This window comes from Alosa alosa, chromosome 1 (assembly GCF_017589495.1).
Source record: "Alosa alosa isolate M-15738 ecotype Scorff River chromosome 1, AALO_Geno_1.1, whole genome shotgun sequence".
NCBI classification, from domain to species: domain Eukaryota; kingdom Metazoa; phylum Chordata; class Actinopteri; order Clupeiformes; family Clupeidae; genus Alosa; species Alosa alosa.
Window position 1 is genome coordinate 37591774 of NC_063189.1, and position 26411 is coordinate 37618184.

At 40.6% G+C, this 26411-nt stretch overlaps 1 protein-coding gene across 1 annotated transcript; it reads left to right on the plus strand.

Moving 5' to 3' along the window:
- tacr3a (tachykinin receptor 3a) lies at window positions 1-25166 on the plus strand. The gene is made up of 5 exons (XM_048262538.1): window positions 1-646; window positions 4172-4360; window positions 4579-4729; window positions 20802-20998; window positions 22397-25166. The coding sequence occupies exons 1-5, from the start codon at window positions 279-281 to the stop codon at window positions 22701-22703; spliced, it is 1212 nt and encodes a 403-aa protein (XP_048118495.1). The 5' UTR covers window positions 1-278; the 3' UTR covers window positions 22704-25166.
- Window positions 25167-26411: the final 1245 nt, after the last annotated feature.

Consider the following 26411-nt stretch of genomic DNA (forward strand, 5'->3'; position numbering starts at 1 on the left):
TCAGACTCGCTTTTCACAAAGTTCTCTTTCATATTTTGCACCAGGGAATTAGATACTGGAAGCAATTACGCAATACAGCATGTATGTAGTAGTCCGAGTTCTGTGATTTATTATTCGAGGGTTTTTCATTACTATTTTTCCCCCGAGTTATTCATTATCGGAACGGTTCGGTGCGCAGTGAAGCGGCTCTCTTCGTGCTGAAGCGTTCGGGGTTTTCGCGCGCTCTCTCGGCCAAGAGGTAAATATTTCCTTTTGAAAAATACGGAATTAATTTTGGAATGGCCACGGCATCGAATGGAACTAACTTTACCGGGAACTTAACGAACAAATTTGTCCAGCCACCCTGGCGCGTGGCGCTCTGGTCAGTGGCATATAGCACAATTCTGGCAGTAGCTGTCTTTGGAAACCTGATTGTGATCTGGATAATACTGGCCCACAAGAGGATGCGCACAGTTACAAATTATTTTTTGCTCAATTTGGCATTTTCTGATGCATCTATGGCAGCCTTCAATACTCTTATTAATTTTGTGTACGCGACGCATGGTGATTGGTACTTTGGGGAATCATACTGCAAATTCCACAACTTTTTCCCGGTCACCTCGGTTTTTGCAAGCATCTATTCTATGACCGCAATAGCTGTTGACAGGTAAGAGTCAGTTGATCCCACTTGCCTAATTGCATGACCGCTATTAACTTGAACGAATGGTTGACAGATTAAATCCTTCAGGTCAGGCGAACTACATAAGACATTAGCCCGGATTGCTATTTCCAAGTTGAAAGGCATATGAATGTACAAGGGTATCATGTAATAATGGACTGCAGTGACGACCGTGCCTCGAGATTGAGGCTTTGATTCTATAATGTGCCATGTTAAAGAATTTAGTTGTATTTGTTTACTATCAGCCTTAGTGGAGTTGTGTGTGTTCATTTTCTCTATGTGATTGAATATACAATATCGATATATTCCTACCACATGCAGTGACGAGTCTTGTGGTGTGGCTATATATGCATATGAATACATACTACTTCATATATTGTATGTCGATGTGAACATTAACAAGAAATATAGCCCTATTTGACTTTAACCAGGTTTAAGATAAACTACTGATACATCTAAAAACCCTAGTGAATTCAGTCACACGTCTAAAGGCGAGGAACAATTCTGGTGCTGAGGGGAGGTATCTAGAGTGTGTGTGTGTGTGTGTGTGTGTGTGTGTGTGTGTGAGACAAGAGAGAGAGAGTGTGAATGTATGCGGAGGGGGTGGGGTAATGCACACATAGTCACTTTATCATTCTGTCCTACTGTGCAAGAAGAAGTAATTAAATCCTAACTGAATGCATTTGTTGACTCCCGAGCTCTAATAAGTTATTTATAAAATCACCAGGGGGTTCCAATGGCAAGGCTCTTGCGCATTACTCCAAGAGATTCTCCTGGCCCTGGCACAGTCTACCCTCACTCATCTACATCTCAGCAGCAGTCGGCATCCTCTCTGTGTACAGCTCTGAAATCCATTTACCGATATTTGTTTGTAATAAGCAAATTACTTTATTCCTAAGGGGCATTTCTACCGACACCAATTTCTTTTGAGATTCATGCTTAATGTTGATTTTATTGAAAAAGAGTGGTTTAATAACCTGGTGGCATGGCATGTTGGCATGGGAATATATCAGTGCACTCTGAATCAACAGGGCTGATTGTAATTAAGCTAAAACACTCAGGTTCACAGTTGCCTTGCGTATTAGTAGTGCTGTCAAAATGAATGAGAACTCAAATCAGGATGTGCACACAGCTCATTAAGAGGACATCTCTTTGTAACTACTCAGAATCGTATTGTAATCTCTCTCTCTCTCTCTCTCGCTTCGCTCTCTCTCTCTGTGTGTGAGAGAGAGATGTGGCTCAAGTGTTCATTTTCCTCTCATTTCTACAGCAGGCAGTTAGACCAGTTGTGGCATAACTTACTCACCTATTACAATGCAACCTGGTTTAACTTCCTCTGTTTTTCTGTGTAATTGTAACGGCACAGTTCTGCAGTAGCCGTTTGTTGTGTACTGTATGTTAGAATGTATTATTGAAAGCCCTTATTTCTGACCTGAGTAAGGTCTTCACGCATTTTTCTCAGTCAGTTGCTTCATGCATTGGTCTGTATAAAGCAAAATAGAAATAAGAGTAAGGCTTCAGTGTAAGCTTTGGTTGCCTCTGGCATTTCACACAGCTATGTGCACAAAACTACTTCACAACCATGAGACATCGTCAAATAATACGTAAAGAGAATTCAGTTACTACCTTGGGAAATGAGATGCATAGTTGTCACATTGTGCCGTAGGCACAGTGGAAATCAAAGATGTGAGTGCAGACGTTTCGCTAAGATGTTCCGCTTCGCTTTTAAGTTGAAATTGCAGGACATGGCCACTTGTGCTTGAAAAGATGTATCTATTTCTTTTTTGTCCACTTTTTTATTCTTTAATAAAGGACCCATGAGCTGACCGATCATGTTGTAGCATGGTCTGTGAGAACAGTGAAGATGGAATTAAATTTGCATGTGTGTTTACATTTAGCATTTTTGCAATCATTGACTCTCTCTGCTGTAGGGAGGGATACCACGTGATAATGGCAAGGAAGTTGCTTTTTTTTACACTGACACTCTGAACAGGTTACTGGTATATGTTCTTCAGAATACAGGTGCTACTGTACTTTGTACTTGTCAGTCTATGTATATTTACTTAGAGTAAGTATGCAATGGCTCATTCTCTGACCTGTGTGTGTGTGTGTGTGTGTGTGTGTGTGTGTGTGTGTGTGTGAGAGAGAGAGCGAACAATATGATTCTGAGTAGTTACAAAGAGATGTCCTGTGTGTGTCTATCTACATTTGATGGCTCTTTGATGAATAGCATGTCACCAGCTTGATGGATGAATATTATGAGATGCTTGTTATTTTGAGCATCAGAAGCCTCAATACAACGTTTGTGCAATAGACGTTTGTGCAAATTCTGCTTTATTACTTCCACTTTTCTTTGTCAAGCTGAAGCGATCCTTTACCTAGCATGCCTGCACAGCAATACCATAATTTCCCACCTACACTTAAACAATAAAGTGGGGCTGTGGCATTCTGGGAAAGCTGATGGGAAAGGCCTACCGTAATGTCTTTTACATTGTCACTATATTTTGATGGTGAAGTTCTGGCAACCACAGCTACCAGTATTTTACTGTAAATTACAGTTTTTTTTTCTTACAGTGTTATTGATTTTGCAAAATGTCTTCATGAGGTTAATACACAGAGATGGGCTATACATGGGAAAGCATTTCTTCTTTCTGATTAAAGTACAACCTGATTCAGATTTATTGGGCTATTGGGCACTGTCAATACATGGGTGTGGTCAATACACATTTTAAAAAAAATATTTCTATAATTATTATTTGCCTAATACACAGGAAATGACTGTGTATGTGTGTCTGTCTGTCTGTCAATCGAGGTATCTGAGTTTTCCATGTCAAATTATAAAAAGTCATAAGATTTGCTACAAAACAAATGTTGTGTGTGTGTGCATGTGCCAGTATGAGGCTCAATTATCTGTCACCTCCTTCAGATTCCTTCTTAGAGGTCGCTCCAAACGCACTGGGGCAATGAGGCTCTGGACTTAAATAAGACATCAGTCCCCGCAGCGCAGCCAGACCTTGTGTAAAGCCACGTGTATGGCACTCTGAAAGCCACTGGTGGATGTACACCCAGCCTGGGTACAAGCTAACTAATCACAGCTGATGCATAGTGGCAGTTCTGATGAACGCTCAGCAAAAGCCCCTCATTAAGGAGGCATTGTTAGAGAGGAAGCATCAGTTTAGCTTAGCTTTGTTGTGTGTTTGTTTCTGTGGTGTTGTGTTTACGCCTGTGGTAGACCAGATCACAAGAGCCAGGCTTGTGTTGAAAAGTGGGGGGGGATCATGCAAAAATGTATCCACATTCAACCACCATTACAAAGTGACTACAGTGATTTGAATTAACATTATCGCCTGAAAACAAAACAAACAAAAATGCCCGCAAATCACATCCCAGCGTTGACAGTTAACCCGTAATCGTTTGCGTCTTTCAATGTAGGATGGCATCTCATGTTTTCATGTGCCTACTGGCTCTGACCCTTGACCCGGATGTGTATGTGCTTGTTCCTGTGCTGTGCAGATACATGGCTATCATTCATCCTCTGAAGCCACGGCTCTCAGCCAAAGCCACCAGAGGGGTGATAGTGTGCATCTGGGTGTTGGCGGTGGTGCTGGCCTTCCCCCTCTGCTACTACTCCACCATAAAGGTGCTGCCCAAGAGGACTCTCTGCTATACCGCCTGGCCTCGCCACTCCGAGGATGCTGTCATGTCAGACACCTTTTTATATTCCTTTTTTTTTCATTTGCCTTTGAAATTTTACAGTTTAGCTGATTTTGTATTGCTTACTCACAATACACAAATGAGTTTGATATGAGTGACAGAAAGAAAGAGAGATAAAGAAAGAAAGACTTCATAATGTTGTTATTTTATTATTAGACAATTGAAATGTTAGGTTTTGAAAGCTTTCTTTCCCTGTCATTTCACAGGTATCATATCATTGTTACTGTGCTAGTGTATGTCCTGCCCCTGGGGATAATGGCTATCACCTACACTATAGTTGGAGTGACCTTGTGGGGTGGAGAGATACCTGGGGACACATCAGATAACTATCATGGCCAGCTCCGCGCCAAAAGGAAGGTAAGGACCTGCATTGCACTGGTGGCTCTGCTCTTACAAGGAAATGTTGCTATTTCATTTTTATGTACCTTCATCTGTGTACCACCTGTATGTAAAGTCAGTGTCTAGATGTCTGTGGCAATGTTTTTAAAATTGCACTGATTCCTCACGTCTCTTTAAAAAACAAAACAAGGATTCTGGATGTCAGTGAAAATTACCCAATTAAACAGATAGAGACACAAGTCTGTCAGGTGGAATGTTGTTTTTGATATTGCCGCAGTTTCTGTACACAACAAAATGTAATGTTTTTTTTTTCTTTTCCTTCAGGGTATACAAAACAGATACGCGATAGTAGACAGTGTGTGTGTGTGTGTGTGTGTGTGTGTGTGTCTGTGTGTGTGTGCGTGCGCTTCTTGCAGTGCTGCTTTGGTGCATGGTGTGCTCTTTTCCAGTAGTGCCTCAGGCTAGGACAACGACAGCAGTGACCCTGAAGCATTAGTGTCTAGTCTGGAGAATGAAGAGGGCTCACCTTCCCCTCTTAAGTGAGGCCGGCCAGGGGAAGTGGGCCAGTGGTATGACAGACTGGGGACAGGCACTAGTTAGAACCTCTCAGGGGAATATGTAGGGTGAGGAGTCCACAAGGCACTGCAGGCACAACCCTGTGTGTATGTATGTGTGTGTGTGTGTGTGTGTGTGTGTGTGTCAGTGTTGCGCGGGTTTGGTGACAAGCGGCCCGCGGTCGCCCGATATTTTAATCAACCCGACCGCAACTCGGACCGTGAATATTAATTAGGACAAAATTATACCCGACCCGCGATCCAACCCGCTTTTTTACAAAATGTGTGCTTTTGGTTATAGCCTACCATGCAGTGTGACAGTAGGCCATTTCTGTAAAACAAACTAATTTGTTTGCGAAACTTTATGCAGTAGAACTACACGCAGTAGGCATGCAGGACATAATGTTTGCCTGGGCCATGGACATACATCTTTCTTTCGAAAACAGAAATGGTGAGGCAAGGTAGGCAAGAGAGATACATTGCTGGTCCAAACGTTAGCGTAAGAACTGGTTTATAATGCTGAATGAAGCACAAAGCTTTACTAAAGCACATCCACTGTTTAAAGTCACAAACACAACGAACTAAGGTAACTTTTATGCATGCGCGAACCTATACATCTACCGGTAGATATGGCTGTGTAGTCTGTGCCATAACATTCCTGCAGGCTGCCCGTTTTGGCTGTCATACTTTCAAATGGCTTCGCAAGAAGTAGGCCTACATAGACCATAACTTGTACTACTGTCATCTTTAAGAACTTTTCCCAATATTTCCCATAGCCTATATCGCTTTTCCTGAAGGGGTGTCTTTATTATTTTAACTCGCGTCTTCAGCTTCTTTACTGTTGACTTTACTGTATTGATGCTTTATTGTATTGATGCTAGCCTTCTCGTGATATTTTAAGTAGGCCTATTTGTAGAAAATATATATTTAATTAATTTTAACTGACCCGCCCGCAAATGATCCGAATATCATTAAAATATTTTGTTTATGACTCATAACCGCGGGTGACCGCGGTCATCCGCGGGTGACCGCTTCATTTCGGGCAGACCGCGCAACACTGGTGTGTGTGTTTGTATCTCTCTCTCTCTCTCTCTCTCTCTCTCTCTCTCTCAACCCCAAATCAGAAAAAGTTGGGTTGTTGTGTAAAATGTGAATAAAAACAGAATGTAATAATCTATAATCTACAAATCTCTCTGGAAAAGGACACAGACAACATATCAAATGTTGAAAATTCTAATTGGACAAATTTGACAAAAACACGATTGGGTATGAAAAAGAGCATCCCGGAGAGGCCTATATATAAAGATATATATATATTCATCAGTCTGTGTAAACCTGTTTGGACAAATTATGAAACAATGTAATTTGAATGTTTCCATTACTAAAAGTATTTGGGGAGTTCATCATCTATAGTACATAATATAATTAAAATATTCAGAGAATCTAGAGAAATCTTGGGCAAAAAATGGGTAGAGCTGAAAAACAATATTTGGATGGCCGTGGTCTTTTGGACCTGGTGTTAAGAAAATCATTGTATGGGCTAAGGGATACCCATTGTCTACGTGCACAGTTGATACTCATATACTCAAATGCTAGTGTAAACCTTACCATGCAACAGCCTCTTATCTGGGCCTGAGCTTGTTTAAAATGGACTGAGGTAACATGGAAAAAGGTCCTGTGGTTGGACCAATCAAAATGTGCAATTTTTTTTGGAAATCATGGGCTAAAGAGGAGAGTGCCTATCCAAGTATCCAACCTATCCAACTTGTTTTAGTGCTCAGTTTGAAACCCAACATCTATGATGGTGTGGGGGTGCATTATACATTGTGTATAAACCGCAGGACAGTGTTTATGCAAGTTAAAAAAAAAAAAAAAACATATTACCGGTAATACTATATAAACTGCCCCCGTGTATTAACCTCATAGCTAAAGTAATTTTGCAAAATCAATGTATAAACTTCGGCTAATAGTTGGGAAATTATGGTACTGCCATCCAGGTAATGTCTTTTCCAGGGAAGACCTTGAATATTTCAGGAAAACAATGCCAAAATGAATTCTGCACATATTTCAACACTCAAACTACTGGTCTCCTCGGTTCCTAAACATTTACAGAATGTTGATAAATGAAGGGGTGAAGCAGCACAGTGGTAAACATTCCCTGTCCCTTTTGTGAAATGTGTTGTTGATGAAATGAACATACATTTTCCATGAAATAGTCCAAATTTTCATTTTCAACATTTGATATGTAGCCTGTGGCCTTTTTGCGGCATTTTGCATTTTACACAATATATATATATATATATATATATATTTCTCATATTTATATAAGATATAATGAGATCTCACCTGTTTTTCACCTCAAGGAGAGAAAAAATATATATACAGTATGTATGGCCCTGAGAAGTAAACAGTTAGTTATGGTTAAAGGTCGTTGCCAATAATTGTTCAGCACATGCATCCAGACACAAATTGTTTTTAGTCCCATCGACCATTGACAGCATTGTCAATGCAACCATGTCCAAATAACAGCCATCACTGAAATAATAAAATGTTGCTGCTTTGCCAATCAACAAAATCCACTTGTGATGAATTAATGCAACTGCGAAAATAAATAAAGCATTTAATAAAGCCCCCCTCAATGTGTGTGTAGACGCTTAATTGTACATCCACAATGATTCACATAGATCAGTGGTTCTCAAACTTTTTCTTTCATTCCCAACTTTGATCAAGGGGGCATTTTCGAGCCCCACCTGTCCATCACCGCTCTAAGAAAGTGCATCAAGCTTAAAATTGTCACATTTATTAAAATAACGACAAATTCTATGTCCTCTTCAGCAGAGTTAAAATCAGCTGGTGCTGCAGATATAATATAAATAAATACATAATGTGCCACTGTACATTAAACACACATATTTCTGTTTTCCCAGCAACATATTAGCAAGCACAGGCCAATATTTTACAGCATTGTACAATATATTCAATGAAATAGCCTACCAACATGCTGCATTAAATGGATCCATAATCCAGTCATACTGAGCACTGCTGGTTGGGAAATATTTTTGAAATAAACTTTGCAGGGGTGTGATGTAGGCCTACTGTTTAATACATGGGATCAAGAGTGGCTCCCGAATCAGACGTTTCAGCGATTTCACTCAGATTCTCAAAGGCATTAATATACTGTCGCGATCGAGGCGAATGTCCATACCTCGAGTTTTTTGGTGAATGCAGTAATCTTATCTGCTAGGTGAGGTAGGTGCTTGTCTTTGCCTTGTAACTGGAGATTTCCAAAAATTCCAAATATATCGCTAAGATAGGCCAGCTTCATCAAGACATTTTCATTAGTGAACGTGCTTGCAGATTCGTATGCGCTCTTCCTCCAAGAAGATGCGACACAGAGCTCAAACACGCGACAGCACTTTACCTCGGGAAAGCCACCTTGCCTCGCTGTGAAACAGTAGGCTACAGCTGTGTGGTCAGCTCCCATCTCCTCGCATAGTGCGGGGAACAGACGCGCTTTTAAGGGCCGGGTCTGGATGAAATTCACCACTCTCACAACCTTGTTTAAAATCTCATTCTGGTCGGGACTAAGCTGCCTTGACACGAGCGCTTCCCTATGAATAACACAGTGCATCCATTGCGCACCGGATGCTACCTAGGCCTAGGCTACAGATAAAAAAAACAAAAAAAACCTCCTGTTTTCACGTCAGTTCGCGCCCCACCTGGCATGTCTCCGCGACCCACAGTTTGAGAAACACTGACATAGATGCAGACACTGCAAAGTACCTAGAAGGCTTGGGAGTTATCTGTGTCAGTCTGAACTTGGATGATATGTCAAACTAGATTGGATGCCAGGCTGGAATGAATGGGCTCTATTTTGGTGAGGTCAGAGTGAAAGTGAAAAGTGCACGACTGGCTGCAGCAGGCATGGAGAGAATCTAATGGTAGTTCATGGCAGGTATAGCTCTGAAAGCTGTGACTCTATTTAACAGATGAAATAGAGTCACACCGCTGAAATGGTGCACAGATGAAAGATGAGGAACATATGGAAGCCTGTTGCTGCCACTTTGGGGAAAAAGATACAGTAAGCCGCAATCTGCCAAGACAGAAGACGGCAACTCATAATTATATGATACTGAATCACAGATGAAATATAAAGTTAATATTCTGAGATGCCAACCTATAGGAAATTCCAAATGAGAGCTCACCTGTTTCTCACCCCAAGGAGATAGACTGAAAAGGAAAACAGAGAATTTTGAGATCTTAAGTTGAGTTTAAATTGGACTTGAGACAAGGGACGGGCTATTTTGCACCTGCTGGGAATGGGCTACAAATTTCCACTGCCTAGACCTGACAGGACCTGATGCAGATATTGCTCCTCAATTGCTTGTTATAGCTTCAGTAGAACCGTTTATTTTCTAGGTCATTTTATGATTATTGCTTTAGAATAGAATAGAATAGAAACTTTAATTGCCACACAACAATGTTGGTGGTATTTTTTGTAGTTCGGGGGGGGGGGGGGATTAATAGCGGGAGGGGATAAATTAAATAAATGTAAATAAATAAGTAGAGTTGCAAATCATCAGGAGTCTAATTGCTGAAGGGTAAAAGCTGTTGTTGAAGCACGTCGTTCCTGTCTTCAGAGATCTATAGCGTCTTCCAGTGGGCAGAAGTTGGAAGAGATCATATTTAGTATTGATTATACTTTATAGGTTAGACTAATAGAGCACAACTATATAGTGATAATTAGATAACAGCTTTCTGGGTTAAGTATATCATGATTTAGTATGACTCATAATTTGGACTTAGTATCTCATAACTATGACTTTTATGTGAGTTAATATGGAATACTTTTGACCTTATGTTACCGTCGCTCCCGTAGTCTGTCTCTTCTGCCTTTTCTGCATCCAGGTCTCGCCTCCTCCTTGATTACCGGAGATGTAGTTCCTGGTTGGGCTAATTGGGCAGCCTTTAAAAGGCCTGGAAGGCATCAAGACAGGGTTGTTGTGCCAGACAGCAGATCCGTGGTTGTGGGACTTGTGGATGTGCTGTGTGTGTGTGTGTGTGTTGTATTGAGTTGACTCTACTTAACAGTCTTACTGTGTGTTCCTTACAGCTCTTTGCTGGGTGGTGTTGTTGCAGCATTGCTGCGTGTTTACCCTGACAGAAGAGCTATCTGTGTGTGTGTCAGTGTAGGCAATTATACTCCCTATCGGGAGGGTGTTTGTTTGTGTGTCTAGTTTTACTTTTAGTTTCCTCACTTTGATTTGGTTTTCTCAAGGCTTAGCTTTGTTATTGAACGGTGTTTCGCCACCTTTGACTGAATGTTTATCTTGACTTACAAATACACTTCATTCCATTCATTGACTTCCTTGCTTTGCATTTACTTTTCTTCTTTAATTGAAATTATTGTGTTATGGCTCCACATGGCCCTAGGTCTAAAGATACAGGCGTAACACCTTAAATCTCATAATTAATGACTTTGCATTTAATGATTATGGGCTAAGTCAAAATTTAGAAATTAGGGGATTATTTCTCCTAGTTGCCGGAAATGGGCTTTCGAACAGCACAGGTTTTTGAAAAGTATAGATAACGGAACTATATTTACTTGATCTACTTCCAAAATTTGCTTGTTTCCTCAAACGTCCTGTCGGTGGTATGGAGAGACCTGCATGCAAAATTCAGTGCATCAACAGTTGTCACGTGTCAGAGTGACTCCCTGCATATTTGAAGAGCAGTCTAGACTTATTAGTATCAAACAGATGTAACAGTGGAGACAGAAGCCTTTTGAAGGAAAGTGGTGAGGGCTGTTTCAATATAGAAGTGTTAAGCTGGAAGTAGACATACGTAGAGATGGCTGTGTGTGGGTACTGAAAGTGTAGCGATATAGTTGTTTCAGAGATTGAAATGTGGAGGTCAGTTATATAAGGGGGTATTTTAAGTGAAGATTAGTGTGTAGACCATATTTGCATTGAGTTGAATTTGTCAACTGTGTTCTGTATTTTTGTAGATATTGTTATTGTTTAGTGTGTTGTGGGTGTTCATTTATCGTATTGTGTGCTTGTGTATGTGTCTGTGTTTTTGTGTATGTTATAGTAATGTGTCTGAAGTTAAAACTGACATCTTGAGTTAAGAGAATGCTCATTCTTTGGTAGGGGTCAAAGTGTTGTTTTGTTAACATTGTCTAGTTGCAACCCTAATTTACACGATTAACATGTTAATAATAAGTAATGTGTATACCTGAAACTTACTGTCAATATAACCAGTGTTACGCTATATATCACTATATCACCTTACACAGTTGACATCTTAAATAAACTATAAACTCATATGTTCATGCCAGTCAATTAATTTAAACGGTTACAGCATTAACATTTTCAAGTTAGAATGGCAACTATGACCCCCACCGCCCCACCATTGATCATTATTTTCTCTAATAACCAATATGTCCTTACCCTCAACAGCAGCATTTAATACTCTAAAGAACCAGACCTCTTGATGTCATTCATCTGGTGCTGTAGGACTGATTTCCATTAGCCTATTTAAGCATCAGGCTGTAAAAAAGCCGAAGACCGCAGTCACACTGTCTCTGGAACAAATTGCCCTCGTAAGAACCCGTCTAAACAGAGGCCCCCGCACAGCAGCACCGATAATAAAAACAATTAATATGCATTTAACACTCTCCTAAATGGATTATGATCCTGATTTTATCCAACATGTCACCTTTGACTTCACTGCCAAGTAAGCGTAAACACATCAAACCCCTGTGATAGCCCCCATACACAGAACCAATATGCCTCCTGCTCAGCCGTACTTTACTTCAAAGCCAGTGCTCCAAGCCTGTCGGAAAGCCTAAGCGGTAGAACTAATGTTCCTCATTAGGACTAAGGGAACGGCAGCAGCAGACTCAATCAGAAGGCCTGCCTGTTTCATTCACCCTGTCTGATCCTGTTCTCCCCGTAGAGGGAGGCCAGGCGTCTCCACCAGGCGTCTTTTCGTGAGCCACGGCTAATTAGTGCAAGAGAGCATCATCTTCTCCTCTCCTGAAAGCTTCCATTTTTCAAGGAGGATGTATTTGCTCTTGTGCTTTTAAAAAAAAAAAAGGTCAGAGTTGGGATAGAGTTGAAATGCTTGGGAAGGAAATGTCAGTGTATTCACTGCCAGCTATATGTCCATGAAGCTTCCATTCCTTGAACCCATTTTATGAATTTGCGGACTATTAAAAAGCTTATCTTCCATATTTATTTAAATACTCTGAAAAGTGCAAGTTCATGAGGGTCTTGTGTGTACTGTATGTTTAGCAGTGTCCCTGAGTCCATTGCAGTTTGCCTGCATTTGTTGAAAGTTTAATTTCACCTCAGCAGCCTTTACTGTGGTCATGTCACCTAAGGATCTATGATGTATTTGAAATTCTACTGACTTAACGCGGTTGCAAGGCCAACATGCCATTTGGAGGGATTACCTCAAAGCCGTAGCCACTTTTGCCACTCTAACGGACGATAAGTGCTCATGTGAGGTCAGAGGGGGGTGTTTGGAATGTGCTGTTAGGCTCTGGGGGCTTCGTCGAGTGGGTAGGCTGACCGTAATAATAACTGATGATCAGCCACCTAGAGCCAGCCGTAATGACCAGATCTACACCTTGAACCCTCGTGGGAGTGCCGGCAGAGTCCCCTTAGGATTCAGGGGAAGATTGGATATGGAGATTTTTTCCTCTTTTCTTTGAAATGTGAGTGTGTGTGTGTGTGTGTGTGTGTGTGTGTGTGCGTGTGTGTAGAAGGGTGGGTGATTTTCTAGGTGTTGAAAGGATTGGTATTATATACTGTAGGTGAAAGCCCAATAACCCAGTATTTCCATGCATTCCTAGTGCCCAACTATTTGTCCCTGTATGGGATTGGATTGGATTGGATTGGATAGTCTTTAATGTTTCCTAGGGGCAATTTCGTTCACAGCAAGTAGCCAGCCCAAATACACTCAATCATGAGATAATAAACTCTATTTGTAGAGTTGTAAAAGAAAGACTTAATTTGGTAACACTTTACTTGACAGGTGAGTTCATAACACATTCATAGCAGCTGTCATAAACTGCACATAAAGCATTCATGACTGTTTTATTAGACATGACTCAACAGTCATACCAAACCTTTCATGAATGTGGAAGACAGAACGACGAGAACTTGTCAAAATAAAAGTCCAACAATCGCAAAGCAGCATTGCCATTTTTGTTCCAAACCTCTTACCTGATCACATCACATCTGAGTCAATAGGCTACTCCAGTGCAAAAAAAGACAGAACATGGTCAAGCAAATAATTTTTGTTTCATAAAAATATATTTGTTTTATGATGTAACCTTTGCAGATGATTTCTCATCTTTTGCCTCTGGGAATGTCCAACCGTTCCAGATTACACAAATACGGCTAGTAGGCTAGTTTACCTCCCAGTGTTAAACTCAGGGATTACGAATACATCACAACTTGTATAGTAAAGTGACATTCGATGAAGACTTCATAAGATATTCATGAAATATTTACAAAGGCTGGAGAGATTACCATATTTTCCGGACTATAAGTCGCTCCTGAGTATAAATCGCATCAGTCAAAAAATGCGTCATGAACAGGAAAAAACCATATATAAGTCGCACCGGACTATAAGTCGCATATTTAGAAAAGTATTTCACAAAATCCAAAACCAAAAACAGAGACTATGTAACTGGATTATTGAGGCCAAAAAGATTAATGTTAATGAAGATGAAGGAGTGAAGGCAGCCAAGAGGAGGACAGGAAGGTAATTGCAAAGCAAAAGATTCACTGAAAGAAAATGCCATGTGGTACACGTATTTAAAATGTGGAGAATACAATGCAATCAAGCATTTTGGGCGATGTGGAGTCACAGGCTGGCAGCAGATTAAATGCTCACGATAGAGAAAAAGATGCAGTTTTAGACATGACTGAAGCAAGCCAGTCGATAGGCCAATAGGCCCGATGGTAATTGTAAAGCAGTTTACAAAAGATTCACTGAACAGAAATGCTGATATGATACATGAAAATTTAGCTAAAAATGTGGAGAATGCAATGCAATCAAGCATTTTGGGCGATGTGGAGTCACAAGCTGGCAGCAGATTAAATGCTTGAGAGAGAAAAAGATGCGGTTTTAAAAGGATGTGCAGACCGAAGCTGCAGCAAGCAGGTGATATTTCGAAATTAATTTCACAAAATCCAAGACTAAGAACAGACAGACTATGTACAGGGATGGATTACTGCACGGGCCTACAGGGGCCCAAGAGGTCAGGGGGCCCTGAAGCCCAAGCCTTTGCATGGAATCATTGCCTCAATATCACGAATTTCCCCTTGGGGATCAATAAAGTATCTATCTATCTATCTATCTATCTATCTATCTATCTATCTAAATCAGGATGTTGGCTATGAGTCTGATTGAATTTAGTATTGGCCATCCCCAAAATGCACCAGAATACAGGAAATCAAAATTCTAAATTTTCTGGGGGAGGACCCCCAAACCCCCCCCCCCCCCCCCCCCCCCACATATACGACAATTAGTGGGGGGCCCTTAATACATCTGGGCACAAGAGCCCCAAAGTTCATCATCCGCCCATGACTATGTAACTGGCCATATTGAGGCCAAAAATATTGAGAATTCTACAGGGAATGTTGAAGACGAAGGAGTGAATAGTGGCAAGAGGCAAGACGAAGGCTGCTGACAAGGGCCCGACGCTATTGTAAAGCAATTTACAAAAGATTCACCGAACAAAAATGCTGATGTGGTACATGAAAATTTTGCTAAAAATGTGGAGAATGCAATGCAATCAAGCATTTTAGACGATATTTTGGTACAAGCTGGCAACAGAACAAATGCTCGCTGGCCACCTCCGAGGGAGTGAGGGGAAAAAAAGATGTGCATTTAAAACCAGGGCCTAAATTTCAGCGCGGGATTGCGCATAAACTAATAAAAGTCCCGCAACTCTAGCCATCATAGTGCGAGAAATTCCCACACATTTTACAGCGCTGTCTGACGTTAATCTAATAATGGAGCGGCCTGAATGCGAGACTATTGACTGGACGGACCAACTCTGACTTCAACATATAGCCAAAGAGGTCTAAGATGTCCTAAATTTACTTATTTTTTAAATTATGCACGATTTACTTTTTTTTATAAAATTCGTGGGCTGATGCCTGGCAGCAACAATTGTGTTTAAATGTAGGTTATTGCATCAGCCTCTAGCTCAGAAAGGGGGTGCGTGAGACTGGTAGCTTGAGAGCAATGTGTTGGAGACTCATGGTGTAGGATGATGACTTTTCATTGGCAACAATATTAAACCAACCAACAATATAAATTATTAATTATTAATTATGAGTTAAATTGAAGCAAAATTATACTGGCTTTTATTTGTCCGAATCTGAGGCCCGGCTATAAATAGAATCCCGGCCATAATTTGAGCATTTAAGTGTGCACATGTGTTTCAGGCATAGCGCAAGCACTAATCTCTGACTGAAAGTGCACAGGATTTGTGCATTTGTGAGCGCTCTCTCGAGGCTGTAGGGTGTAGGGTTCATGTCAGTTAATATAAATTAACATTTAAAAACATGTTCAATTATATAATTTTTTTCATATATAAGTCGCACCTGACTATAAGTCGCAGGACCAGCCAAACTATGAAAAAAAGTGTGACTTATACTGTAGTCCGGAAAATACGGTAAATGAATTAATGGTATCCAGGTTACACAAATACGGGTCAGCTGAATGTAGGCTAGTTTACCTTTGCGATTGTTGGACTTTTATTTTGACAAGTTCTCGTCATTCTGTCTTCCACATTCATGAAAGGTTTGGTATGAATGTTGAGTCATGTCTCATGAAACAGTCATGAATGCTTTATGTGCAGTTTATGACAGCTGCTATGAATGTGTTATGAACTCACCCGTCAAGTAAAGTGTTACCCTTACCCACTGTGTATGTGTGTGTGTCAACCCGTTTTTCCATATTTATTTATTTAGTTAGATATTGCTATGGCTTTCTTTGAGATGGCTACGGATCTCTCTCAGATAATCAAATTTCATTCTAAGAGATGCTTCATAGATGCCAAAATATCTGTAATGGAAACAGTATTTTTCATTTTGATTGACTGATATTACATTTGTTTCAGCTTAGCCTATCTTGATTATCTATTGCCATAAAGTTCTCCTTTATTAAAAAGAGATCAATGCATTTAACAAAAGAAAATATTTGTCGCAGACCCATGGCATACATTACTCAGTTTGATATATGCTTTTTAGCCGTTTGGTTTAATATAGGCAGCACTTGCCTGACCGCGTCTGCCAGTAAATATCAAGGGTTACAGAGTCTGCATATCCCAGATCCAACAACTCTGTGAGGCCCATGCAGACACACACTGCATGGCAAAGAGCAGTTGACGACTGGCACACAAGTCGGTGATGTCAGTTACCATCAGCTGTGTTTACTTCACCGAGTCTAAGGACACAACCTCAACCTCTTCAGAGTGAGCACCGATCTACTATATTTGGAGTTCAGTCTCTTTGGAGTCGGTAAGCTACCGGAAAGCTTCACCCTCCTGTATTTTGTAACAATGAAATGTTAGACTAAATATTTATTCATGTGGTGACAATGCTTGGATTTTTAATAAACTGATTTTGTTTTGTTTTTGTATTGCTCAGAAAATATTCAACAAACTGTTTACAAACGGCATACCTTTCAAAGAGCCTTCACTTAGGCCTAACTACTTTTGAACTTCCATTAAACCTTCATAGCCAGCCCAAGTCTTAATCCTAAATACTATTCATCTCCCTCAGTGTCAAAAGAGGTGGTGAGAGTGATGGCCAGACCAGCTCTGTTCATGTGAAAGTGAAGTGAGGTTTGGAAATGTGTTTTACTGCCCAGCTAAAAGCTGTCCATGTCCATATTGTCTGGCATTAATATAATCTGCATTATTGATATAATAGCAAACAAACCAGGTCAGCAGAGATATAGGGATAGAGAGAGATAGGGATAGAGAGAGCGAGAGAGAGTGTATGTGTGTGTTAGTCTGTGTGTGTAAACAACATTCCATGCCTCTCAGCATGTGGCAAAGACTTACAGACTTTCTTCATCGTTCTTGCCATGGGCAGTGAAGGATGTGTCCTTGCCACCATTAGTGGCCCCCTGTGAATTGTTTCCAGGCAAACAGAGGCTGCCTCTGTGTCACCAACCCCTGCAGAGAAGAGGCAGAGATTGTTTCGCCAGGCTTGAAAGGGGTGAATCTCTATCGCCAGTTAATTATAGCACATTGATAAAGACCACAGGAGTAGAAGACAGATATGTGGTCAAAAGTGTTATTTAATATTAGATTGAAATGTTGACATTATGTATATTACCATGTTGAAATTATGTATATTACCTTCAGGTCTGGAGACCAGGCCAATCTTAAAAGTGTATTTCCATTTGCCCTGGAAGAACTATCTGGCCACCGTCCCATTCAAGCCCATTTCCTAATCACCAAAAACCCAGGAACCAATTACAACCGCTTAACTGGCACGGGGTGGGCTATATACAACATCAGACAGTGGCAGACAGTTGGCTCCACTTTGTATACAACCAATAACTGATGGCATCAGTATTAAACAAAATGGAAGTGTATTTTCTTTGAAAATGAGTAAACAACTGCATTTAAAGCTTGGTTTTCTAGAAAGAGGAGTTTGCTTTAATTTAGAAAGGATTCAGGAAGAGTTTAATGTGCCAACTTGAGTTTAATTTCACAGTTACACTTGTTTTTTCTCAGTTGAGTATTGACTTCGGTGGCTATATTGGACATGCAACAAAAGTGTTCCATAAATGTGTTAAAATAGTTTTTAGAAGACTTGTGTAATTGTTTTCTAATGTGCACACTCTCGTGTCTGGTGTAACTAGTTCAATTGATTTCATTGATTATATTATCGGAAGGTTTCAGCTGCGAACTCGGTGTAGCCCAGGCTGTAAATTACGAAACTTTAAATTGCAGATAAGATAAGATAACGTGAGATAAAGTAGGCTAATATGAGATATGATGAGATAAGGTAGGGTAAGGTTTTACTGTCATTTATCAATGTCGGTGGTATTGGTAATTCTTAGGCACAGCAAGAGGGTAGAGTCCAATGAATACTGTATAGTTAGGACCATGACTAATGTTACAGCAGATAGAAAGAAAGTATTAATGATTAATGGGTTAGTTTTATGTATTAGCCCTAATGAAAATACATTTACAATAATGATGTGCAGAAGGATTATCATGGTTCATTACACTGTGACTTATGTAAGAGGAAGACGTGGTTATAAAACAGATATTAACGGTCCTTGACTATGATAGGCTGCATTGGAAGCCTAACCATGTCCCTTAGCCGTCCTGAAGTCATTGTAAACTGCGACCTCATGGGGCATGTTGCTGATGAGATGTGGTAGAGCACACCGTGTTTACATGGTTTGCCATAGTAGTGTTGATTTTCTCAGGTCCTTCTGGGTTTTGTGAATTTGCATATTATTATTGTCTCAGACCTCTTCAGACAAATTACTTTGGATCAGCTCAATCCTTGGACAAAGGACATTGGAAATAGGTTTAGCTGATGTAGCCTTAAGTGCTGTCAGTTGTTTCCCCCCTTTTTTGTTGACATCACACCTGCTCTCCACACAGCCCTTGCCACAAAGAGTAGATCTATATTCCTCATTGTGAGACCCGTCCTCACTTCCTGCACCAACAAAAGAGGAGTTGGAGAGATAGAAAAACATGAAAGGCTGTTTTTTTCAATCCACTTTTTGTGCTTTATCGTCTCTTTCCTTTCTCTCTCTCTCTCCCTTTTTTTCTCTCCATCTTTGTTGCTCTACCTTCTTCCATCTCGTGTCTGCAGGGAATCATCCATTCAGCTAGCTCACAGATTTATCCAATGGGTTGGCTGGGGGAGGGTGGTGAGATGCCAGTGTGCAGTAGGGGGGTGAGCGTGAGCATGCAAGCATAGAGCCAGGCCAACTCTCCCTCCCCCCTCCCTCCCTATATGATTTCTCCTTGTTATGTCACACACACACACTCATATACACTTTATGCCTCAACTGTTTTTCTGATGGTTTTGGAGATGACAGGTTTTTGTGGTGACACAGACCAGGATAACTCAACTTAGAGATGTGTGGGGAAATTGTAAAAATTTCACCAGGCACTGAATCACGGTTTTACAGGAAATGTTTTGACAGACAATTTTGACAAAATAGTGAGCATCTGCAGTGAGTTCCATCACTTATCCTCTAGCATGTTGCATCACAAGCCTATATCAATACATGCGATGAGTGATAACCCAATGCTTAGTTTAGCAGAGGTCAGTTTATGTCTAAAAAATGTCTTTGTTTAACAACAATAGCCATCCCCTTGTCTCGCCCAGGCAGTATTAAAGGGACAATACACTGGGGACAATACACTCGCGTAGTGTCTACTGAAACAATTAGCTTCCACTAATATCAATGGAACTGGCTACACCAGATGTGATAGTGGCGCGTGCGTTCAAAAACAACAAACCAGTCTTCTAAAACTATTTTTACGCTACGTGAACAAAGCTCTTCAGTTCTGGACAAGTTATTTATTGTGTAACAATATATCTAAGGACCACTCTGAAGAACTTGGTGTGGGTGATAAAAAAAAGGCAGATACAGTGTAATACACGTAAACCTCATATACCTCATATAGATGGAGTTTACAGTCAATATTTTGAACAGGTTGTCTCAGGCTCAAGCATATATGACTACCTAGTGATTGCTCCTCAAAAAAGGAATTTAATTTCAGATCAATATCAGTGAGATCAGATTGGATCAGGTGTTATTACCTGCACGAGCAGCAGCATATTGCCTACAGTCAGTTTAGCATTCTGATCAGCTTCCAGGAACTCATGTGTTTCACAGTAAGGTTTGAAGGCTTTCTTAAAATCCTTTGTGTTCCATCATCTCTGAACATAGTTTACTATGAGGACTCTTAATTGTATGCTCACAGTTGATTTTACCTCAGAGTTGGCTTCCATGGGTGTTCATACAGGGGACCAAAAGAAGGAGAGAGGGGGTAGGAGAGAGAGAGAAACACAATGCAATAATCTTCATTGCTGTGGTGAGGAATAGTAGTTGAGGATTTTCAGAAACACAGTATCAAAGCTGACAACGACAGACACAACAAGTATTTGAATGCGATCCAACAAAGGGCAGAATATGAATGGGGTGGGTGGGGGATTGATTGGGTGAGTTTGCTTCTTGAAAATGACCGTGGCACCAGAGCATGTCTCCACATCCACATGTTTACCCTGAAGCCCAGTTTGGTTCCTGTGCACCTTTTGTTTCTCTTCAATTGGTGTGATCTGATATGGCTGTTATCTTATTTTTTCCATAGAATCGGTGTGTGTGTGTGTGTGTGTGTGTGTGTGTGTGTGTGTGTGTGTGTGTGTGTGTGTGTGTGTGTGTGTGTGTGTGTGTGTGTGTGTCCTCAACAGTGTTTAACCTCTTTGTTCTCATCTTCCCTCCTTCTCGTCTGGACCCAGGTGGTGAAGATGATGATCATCGTGGTGGTGACTTTTGCCATCTGCTGGTTGCCGTACCACATCTATTTCCTGCTCTCCGGCCTCTACAGGCCAATCAATAGATGGAAGTACATCCAACAGGTGTACCTGTCAATCATGTGGCTGGCCATGAGCTCCACCATGTACAACCCCATCATATACTGCTGCCTCAACAGCAGGTATGGAACAAATGCATACACTATTCATTTCAAGTGTTGTGGGGTAGAGACAATTGAGCAGATGTGACACAGCTGTGATGCAGATATTTTAGAGACTGGAGTGTATTTAGATTTCCCACAAGCCTTGGGTCTATTTACAGCCGATTGCTTGGTGCCCATTGGTGGTGGAATTGTCATTAAGTTGCCTGGCCTAGTCCATACCTGAGCTTCACAAAATGATAAATGAATGTGCAAGATTACAGCATGGCTAGTGGGCCATGTTTGATCATGCAACACAATATAACCTTGTACAGTGCAACTATTGTTAGACTTACTTTAATTATATTCTGACTGTCTTTTGAGATTTTAGATCCCTATTTCATATTTCCAAGTAAATCAAAGTACACACACACCCACCCACCCACACACACACACACACACACACACACACACACACACACACACTATCTGACAACAAGCAACAAATGCAAGGACATGGATATCTCTTGGCCATCTACCAAACACTCCAAAACCCATTACATTTCATCAAGGTTTTCAAGGTAAAGTGGGATGCTCATGGTCCAAGAATGCAATTAATTGTTTTTATAATGAGACCCAACCACATCTGCATGCTTCACCTGCCTGGGTGCAGAGGGCACCAACAGCAGAATATAGCATACATTTTTAAAAATGAATAGATCCTCTAGAGGACACGTCTATTTGTTAGAGACTGAGTGTGTCTCTGTGTGTGTGTGTGTGTGTGTGTGTGTGTGTGTGTGTGTGTGTGTGTGTGTGTGTTCTTGTACTGTCTACAAAAGACAGATAGACTTCATTTGTGAGTGTGTGTGTGTGTTAGTATTATGTGTTGTTAATAGAACAAGGTTACTTTATGTTACCTTAAGGCTTTAAAAAGACACAAATAGAACTGGATCTGGAACGTGTTCTGCTTCTAGGGCCATGTGTACAAGTAGTGTGTGAGCGAGAGCGTCGCGGTGTTTAAGGTCATTACACTGACCAGCCGATCAGACCTGCTTACAGCCATAACTGCCATCAGCACATTAGATTAGATTAGATGAGATTCAACTTTATTCACAACATCACATCTGAATACAGAATCTTCTTCATTTTCCAGTGGAAGCGGAATAGTTGAGTATGTGTATTTGTGAGGGCTTTTGTGCATGTGTGTGTGTGTGTGTGTGTGTCTGAAGAGAATAAATATGCTTGATTTTTATGAGGAAAGGATAGAGTGTACATGTATGCAAATGAATCTTCAACAAGCTCCCTCTTCTGAGATGCAGCTGTCTGCCTCTCTCTTCTCAACCCGTCTCTCTCTCTCTCTCTCTCTCTCTCTCTCTCTTTTCTCTCTCTGTCTCTCTCTATCTCTCTCTCTCTCACTTTCTCTCTCTCCGACATGCCCAGGTTCCGTGCCGGCTTCAAGCAGGCCTTCAGCTGGTGCCCGTTTGTGCACGTGTCCAGCTATGATGAGCTGGAGCTGCGCACCACCCGCCTGCACCCCACCCGCCAGAGCAGCATGTACACGCTCTCCCGCATGGAGTCCAGCATGGTGGTGGCGACTACGACGGCCATCTGCGAGGCGTCGGCCGAGGCCAAGCTGGCGGGGCGGAAGGGCGCCGCGTCCTCTCGCCACTTCAACGGCTGCACCAACCCAGCGGGGAGGGCAGTGCTCTACGCCACTTCCGATGCCCAACAGGAGGAGTTCTCGTGAAGAGAGACTCATGTTGCCCACAGACCAGTTTTGCTGGTGTCTACAGAGTCTCATGTCCTGTTAAGTGTCACAGGGTGGGTATCCAAATAATATACTTATCAAGTGCATCATTCATTCCTCATAGGTGTTCAAGCAAGGTGTTCATTAATATGATTCATGCACTGGGCAGTATGGTGTTATAATTATATCACAGTGCAGTCATTAAATGTTGCAAATCATTGTATTAATACTTTCTATTTGCTTAAAAAATGCTTGTTGACCTGTCCTCATTGACTGACATTGCCTACTTGTGTTAGTCCTACTGACTGTATAGTGTACTGTAAATACACAGACCCATTTGCTTTTGCTGCCAGCAGTTCACTGATTTGCAGTGTTCTTGCTACAGATGCAAGCACCTGGGGTGTAAACAAATGAAAAGAAACACACACACACACACACACACACACATAGTGATTTCCACATCCTACATGCTGATATCTGCCTGATGCTTTTTTGGTCTTTGCAAGTCCTGGCCTTCTAGCATGAAGCAGAACTGCAGCAGAAACCTATGGTCATTCAATGCTGTCTTATGTTGTTGTACCTTGTTCTCATTTTAATGTACTTTTAATGCCGAAATGATTAACTACAGGTGTAAGTCAATGAGGATCTACTCCAATTTTATCAAAGCTAACTAGACATCAGCCAGTTGTGTATCATATTTTGTTTACCTGCTCAAAACCAAAAACAATATAAACTCACTTACCTTTCAAAATGCATTCTCAACTCAACCAAAGAGAGGGCATAGATACAGCATGTGAGTCATAGATATATGTGAATTAGAGGGTGATTTTGTCTTGAAAATAGTAGGCTATTTTTGATAGTGTGTAATTAGGTGAGTGCAATGCCCATTAAGATGAGCATGCCGTATTTAAAAAGTAAAGTGCAGTCATATAAAACAATTAAGCATGGATAAAAGTGGCAGTGTAGTGCTGTAGTATATTCATTCACAATAAATGTTCTTAGCTTGAGGCACAAAGGACCAGTGAAGTGGTTCAAGGGACTCTTGTGTTAGCCACAGCACTTAGTAGCTGCAATCTCCTTCCATCTACAACTCAACAAATATGGTGTGGTGTTGGGGAAGAGGAGTGTGAGGAGCAGGGTTGGGAAGGGTACTTTTGAAATGCAATAGGTTACAGATTACTAGCAGCTACCCTATTAAAAAATACAATAAGTAATGTGACTATTTTGATTACTTCATCAAAGTAATGTAAATGTAAATTATTAATGTAAAGCCAACTGTATTTTTATTAGTTAAATTACTTTAAATGACTACATTGCTTATCCACCTCCAAAAGTGATGAATCAACACTGGTAAACAATAGAGTTTAATTTTATTGAATGTGAACCCCTTACTGGCTACATATACCCTCACCTGCAGTTTTACATCACCTGCCACTGTCTGAGTTTTTGTTGTTGTTAATAACTTGCATTTACATCTCAAAGGGAACATTTGTCCAGTCTTCATCTGACCCTTTCTTTATATTTTTAATCAAAATTACTATGTGCATTTACATCTCTGTGGGAAGATTAGCATCAATGGTCCCCAGTGACATTGCTGGTGAACATTTGAAAGCCTTTTTTTTAGAATTAGGTTGGACACCTGTAGTTCATTTTCAATTTCCGAGGAGCGTAACCATGGTCACCAAAATTAAACTTGAATTGGTGCATTAAACCCTTCCCGAAGCAAAGTCTTTCAGAAGTACTTTAAAGACATCTTTATGAAAGTGTTTGCAGTACTTTGCAGTGTCTTGCAAACACTGTTCAGGAGAAGCCAAAGGGAGTCAGTAAAGAGTTATTCGTTACCTGTAACTCACTAATCCGAACGCTTTCTGTTGTTTCACTCACATCATATTTACACCTATTTTGCAAACCCCCATTTATTTTCTCATAGGGAGTTTTTTTTGGGAACCAAGAAGTGGAATGCTAACACTAAAGCTTCTGGCTGAGTTGCTTAATTATCTCATGGTTTGGGGCTTCCTCTCACTCTGTGGAATAGTCTACTATATAGTCAATCGGCCATTTTGTGGTCAATCTCTTTGATAGGCCTGCTCAATTGTAAACACACTATACAATTCACACAAACTGTACTAGTATAAGGCTGATGTAGGTAACATTTTCAGCTGTATTCAGCTGTTTACTTCCTCAAATTAATGTTTATTAATTTTACCAAAGCTTAGCAGTTCCACTGCAATGTTTGCATCAAACTTTGTAATATATTTTTGTTGGGCGAGTTTTATTTTTCAGTAATTCTTGCAGTCTTTTCAAAACTAACTAATTGTATTGACTTTTTCTTTTGCACCGCCAAATGCAAACACACTGCCATTTCTCTTCTATTCTTTCAAATACAGAGCAGGGCCCAGTTTCCCGAAAACATCTTAAGCCTAAGAGCGTCGTAAAGTCCCTCTTACGAACGTCTTAAGATTTGCCGACTGTTTCCCGAAACCATCGTAGCTTAAGAGCTACGTGAAAACACTCGTAGATCTACGAGTGCTCCAGAGTACCTGCACCGGCTAAGAGCGCTTTTAACAGTGCTTCTCACTGAGGTCACCAACAGGACATACAGAGGAATTACAACTTATACATAATCCAATTTACGTTCCCATTCTTTATTATGTTTACCTGTGAGGAATCAGATTTTAGCGTGCAAAATAGCCTACATTTAATGGTCATAATAATGTGATGAAAAGCGGACAAAAATGCAATCCAGTTATGAAACGAGACGTTGCCAGAATATTTTGACATTATCTTTGCTAAGTGAAGGCTATATTTTATTAGGCCTATGAGGTAAAAAGCAGAGAAAGCAACATGTGGTTTAGTCTGTAGCCTACTGCATCAAAATCTAAGCCTACACATTTCCTCTCTTTCTTACTCGACTTCTTTCTTATCTTCAAACGTGTTCTTAAGTGACACCGCGAAAAATTATTGCATGGTGCAACAATCTAATCTTAAAATAATTACAATTATTTATGTCTCTGTGTGGTATATAACCTACTTGGGATGCTTACATGCAGATGTCAAAGTGTTTCTATTTTCGTATTGATGTGAATTAATGTGTAGAACCGAAGTGTAGAAGCCTAATAAAATATTCACTTAGCAAAGATAATGTCAAACTATTCTGGCAACGTCTCGTTTCATAACTTGATTGCATTTTTGTCCGCTTTTCATCACATTATTATGACCATTAAATGTAGGCTATTTTGCACGCTAAAATCTAATTCATCACAGGTAAACACAATAAAGAATGAGAAGTGGAGTAACTTGTTATAATCCATAGTAACACATATATTATCATCTAATGTTGTGATAGACCTTTGTATCAACTGAAGTTCTATTGCATATTGCCAGCTTTGAAGGCCTCATTTTTGACCTGAGCTCACGCAAGTCAGAAAGGGGAAGATACTATTGGGAAAAGGTTCCAGTGGGGGCTGGCATAGAAGCAAAGAGGGGGAGTGAGGGTGTGAATGTGCTTCTGTACATTCACACAAACACAAACATACAGGCCATCTGATCAATAAGAATGTGCTTGGACTCGGTTTTATACACATTTATACCATTTTCTCACCCATTCATTTTTTTTAATCACCCATTGATTTCTAATGACCGGTCATTTTTGACCGGGAATACACAAGGGTGTTTTAAAGTTAGATAAAACACCCAAATTGTTATGAA

Bases quoted from the DNA above. Each gene is read 5' to 3' on its own strand.
- tacr3a (XM_048262538.1), top strand. From the start codon at position 279: ATGGCCACGGCATCGAATGGAACTAACTTTACCGGGAACTTAACGAAC. The intron at 647-4,171 runs GTAAGAGTCAGT...TGTGCTGTGCAG, and splicing joins ACCGCAATAGCTGTTGACAG to ATACATGGCTATCATTCATC. The intron at 20,999-22,396 runs GTATGGAACAAA...CGACATGCCCAG, and splicing joins TACTGCTGCCTCAACAGCAG to GTTCCGTGCCGGCTTCAAGC.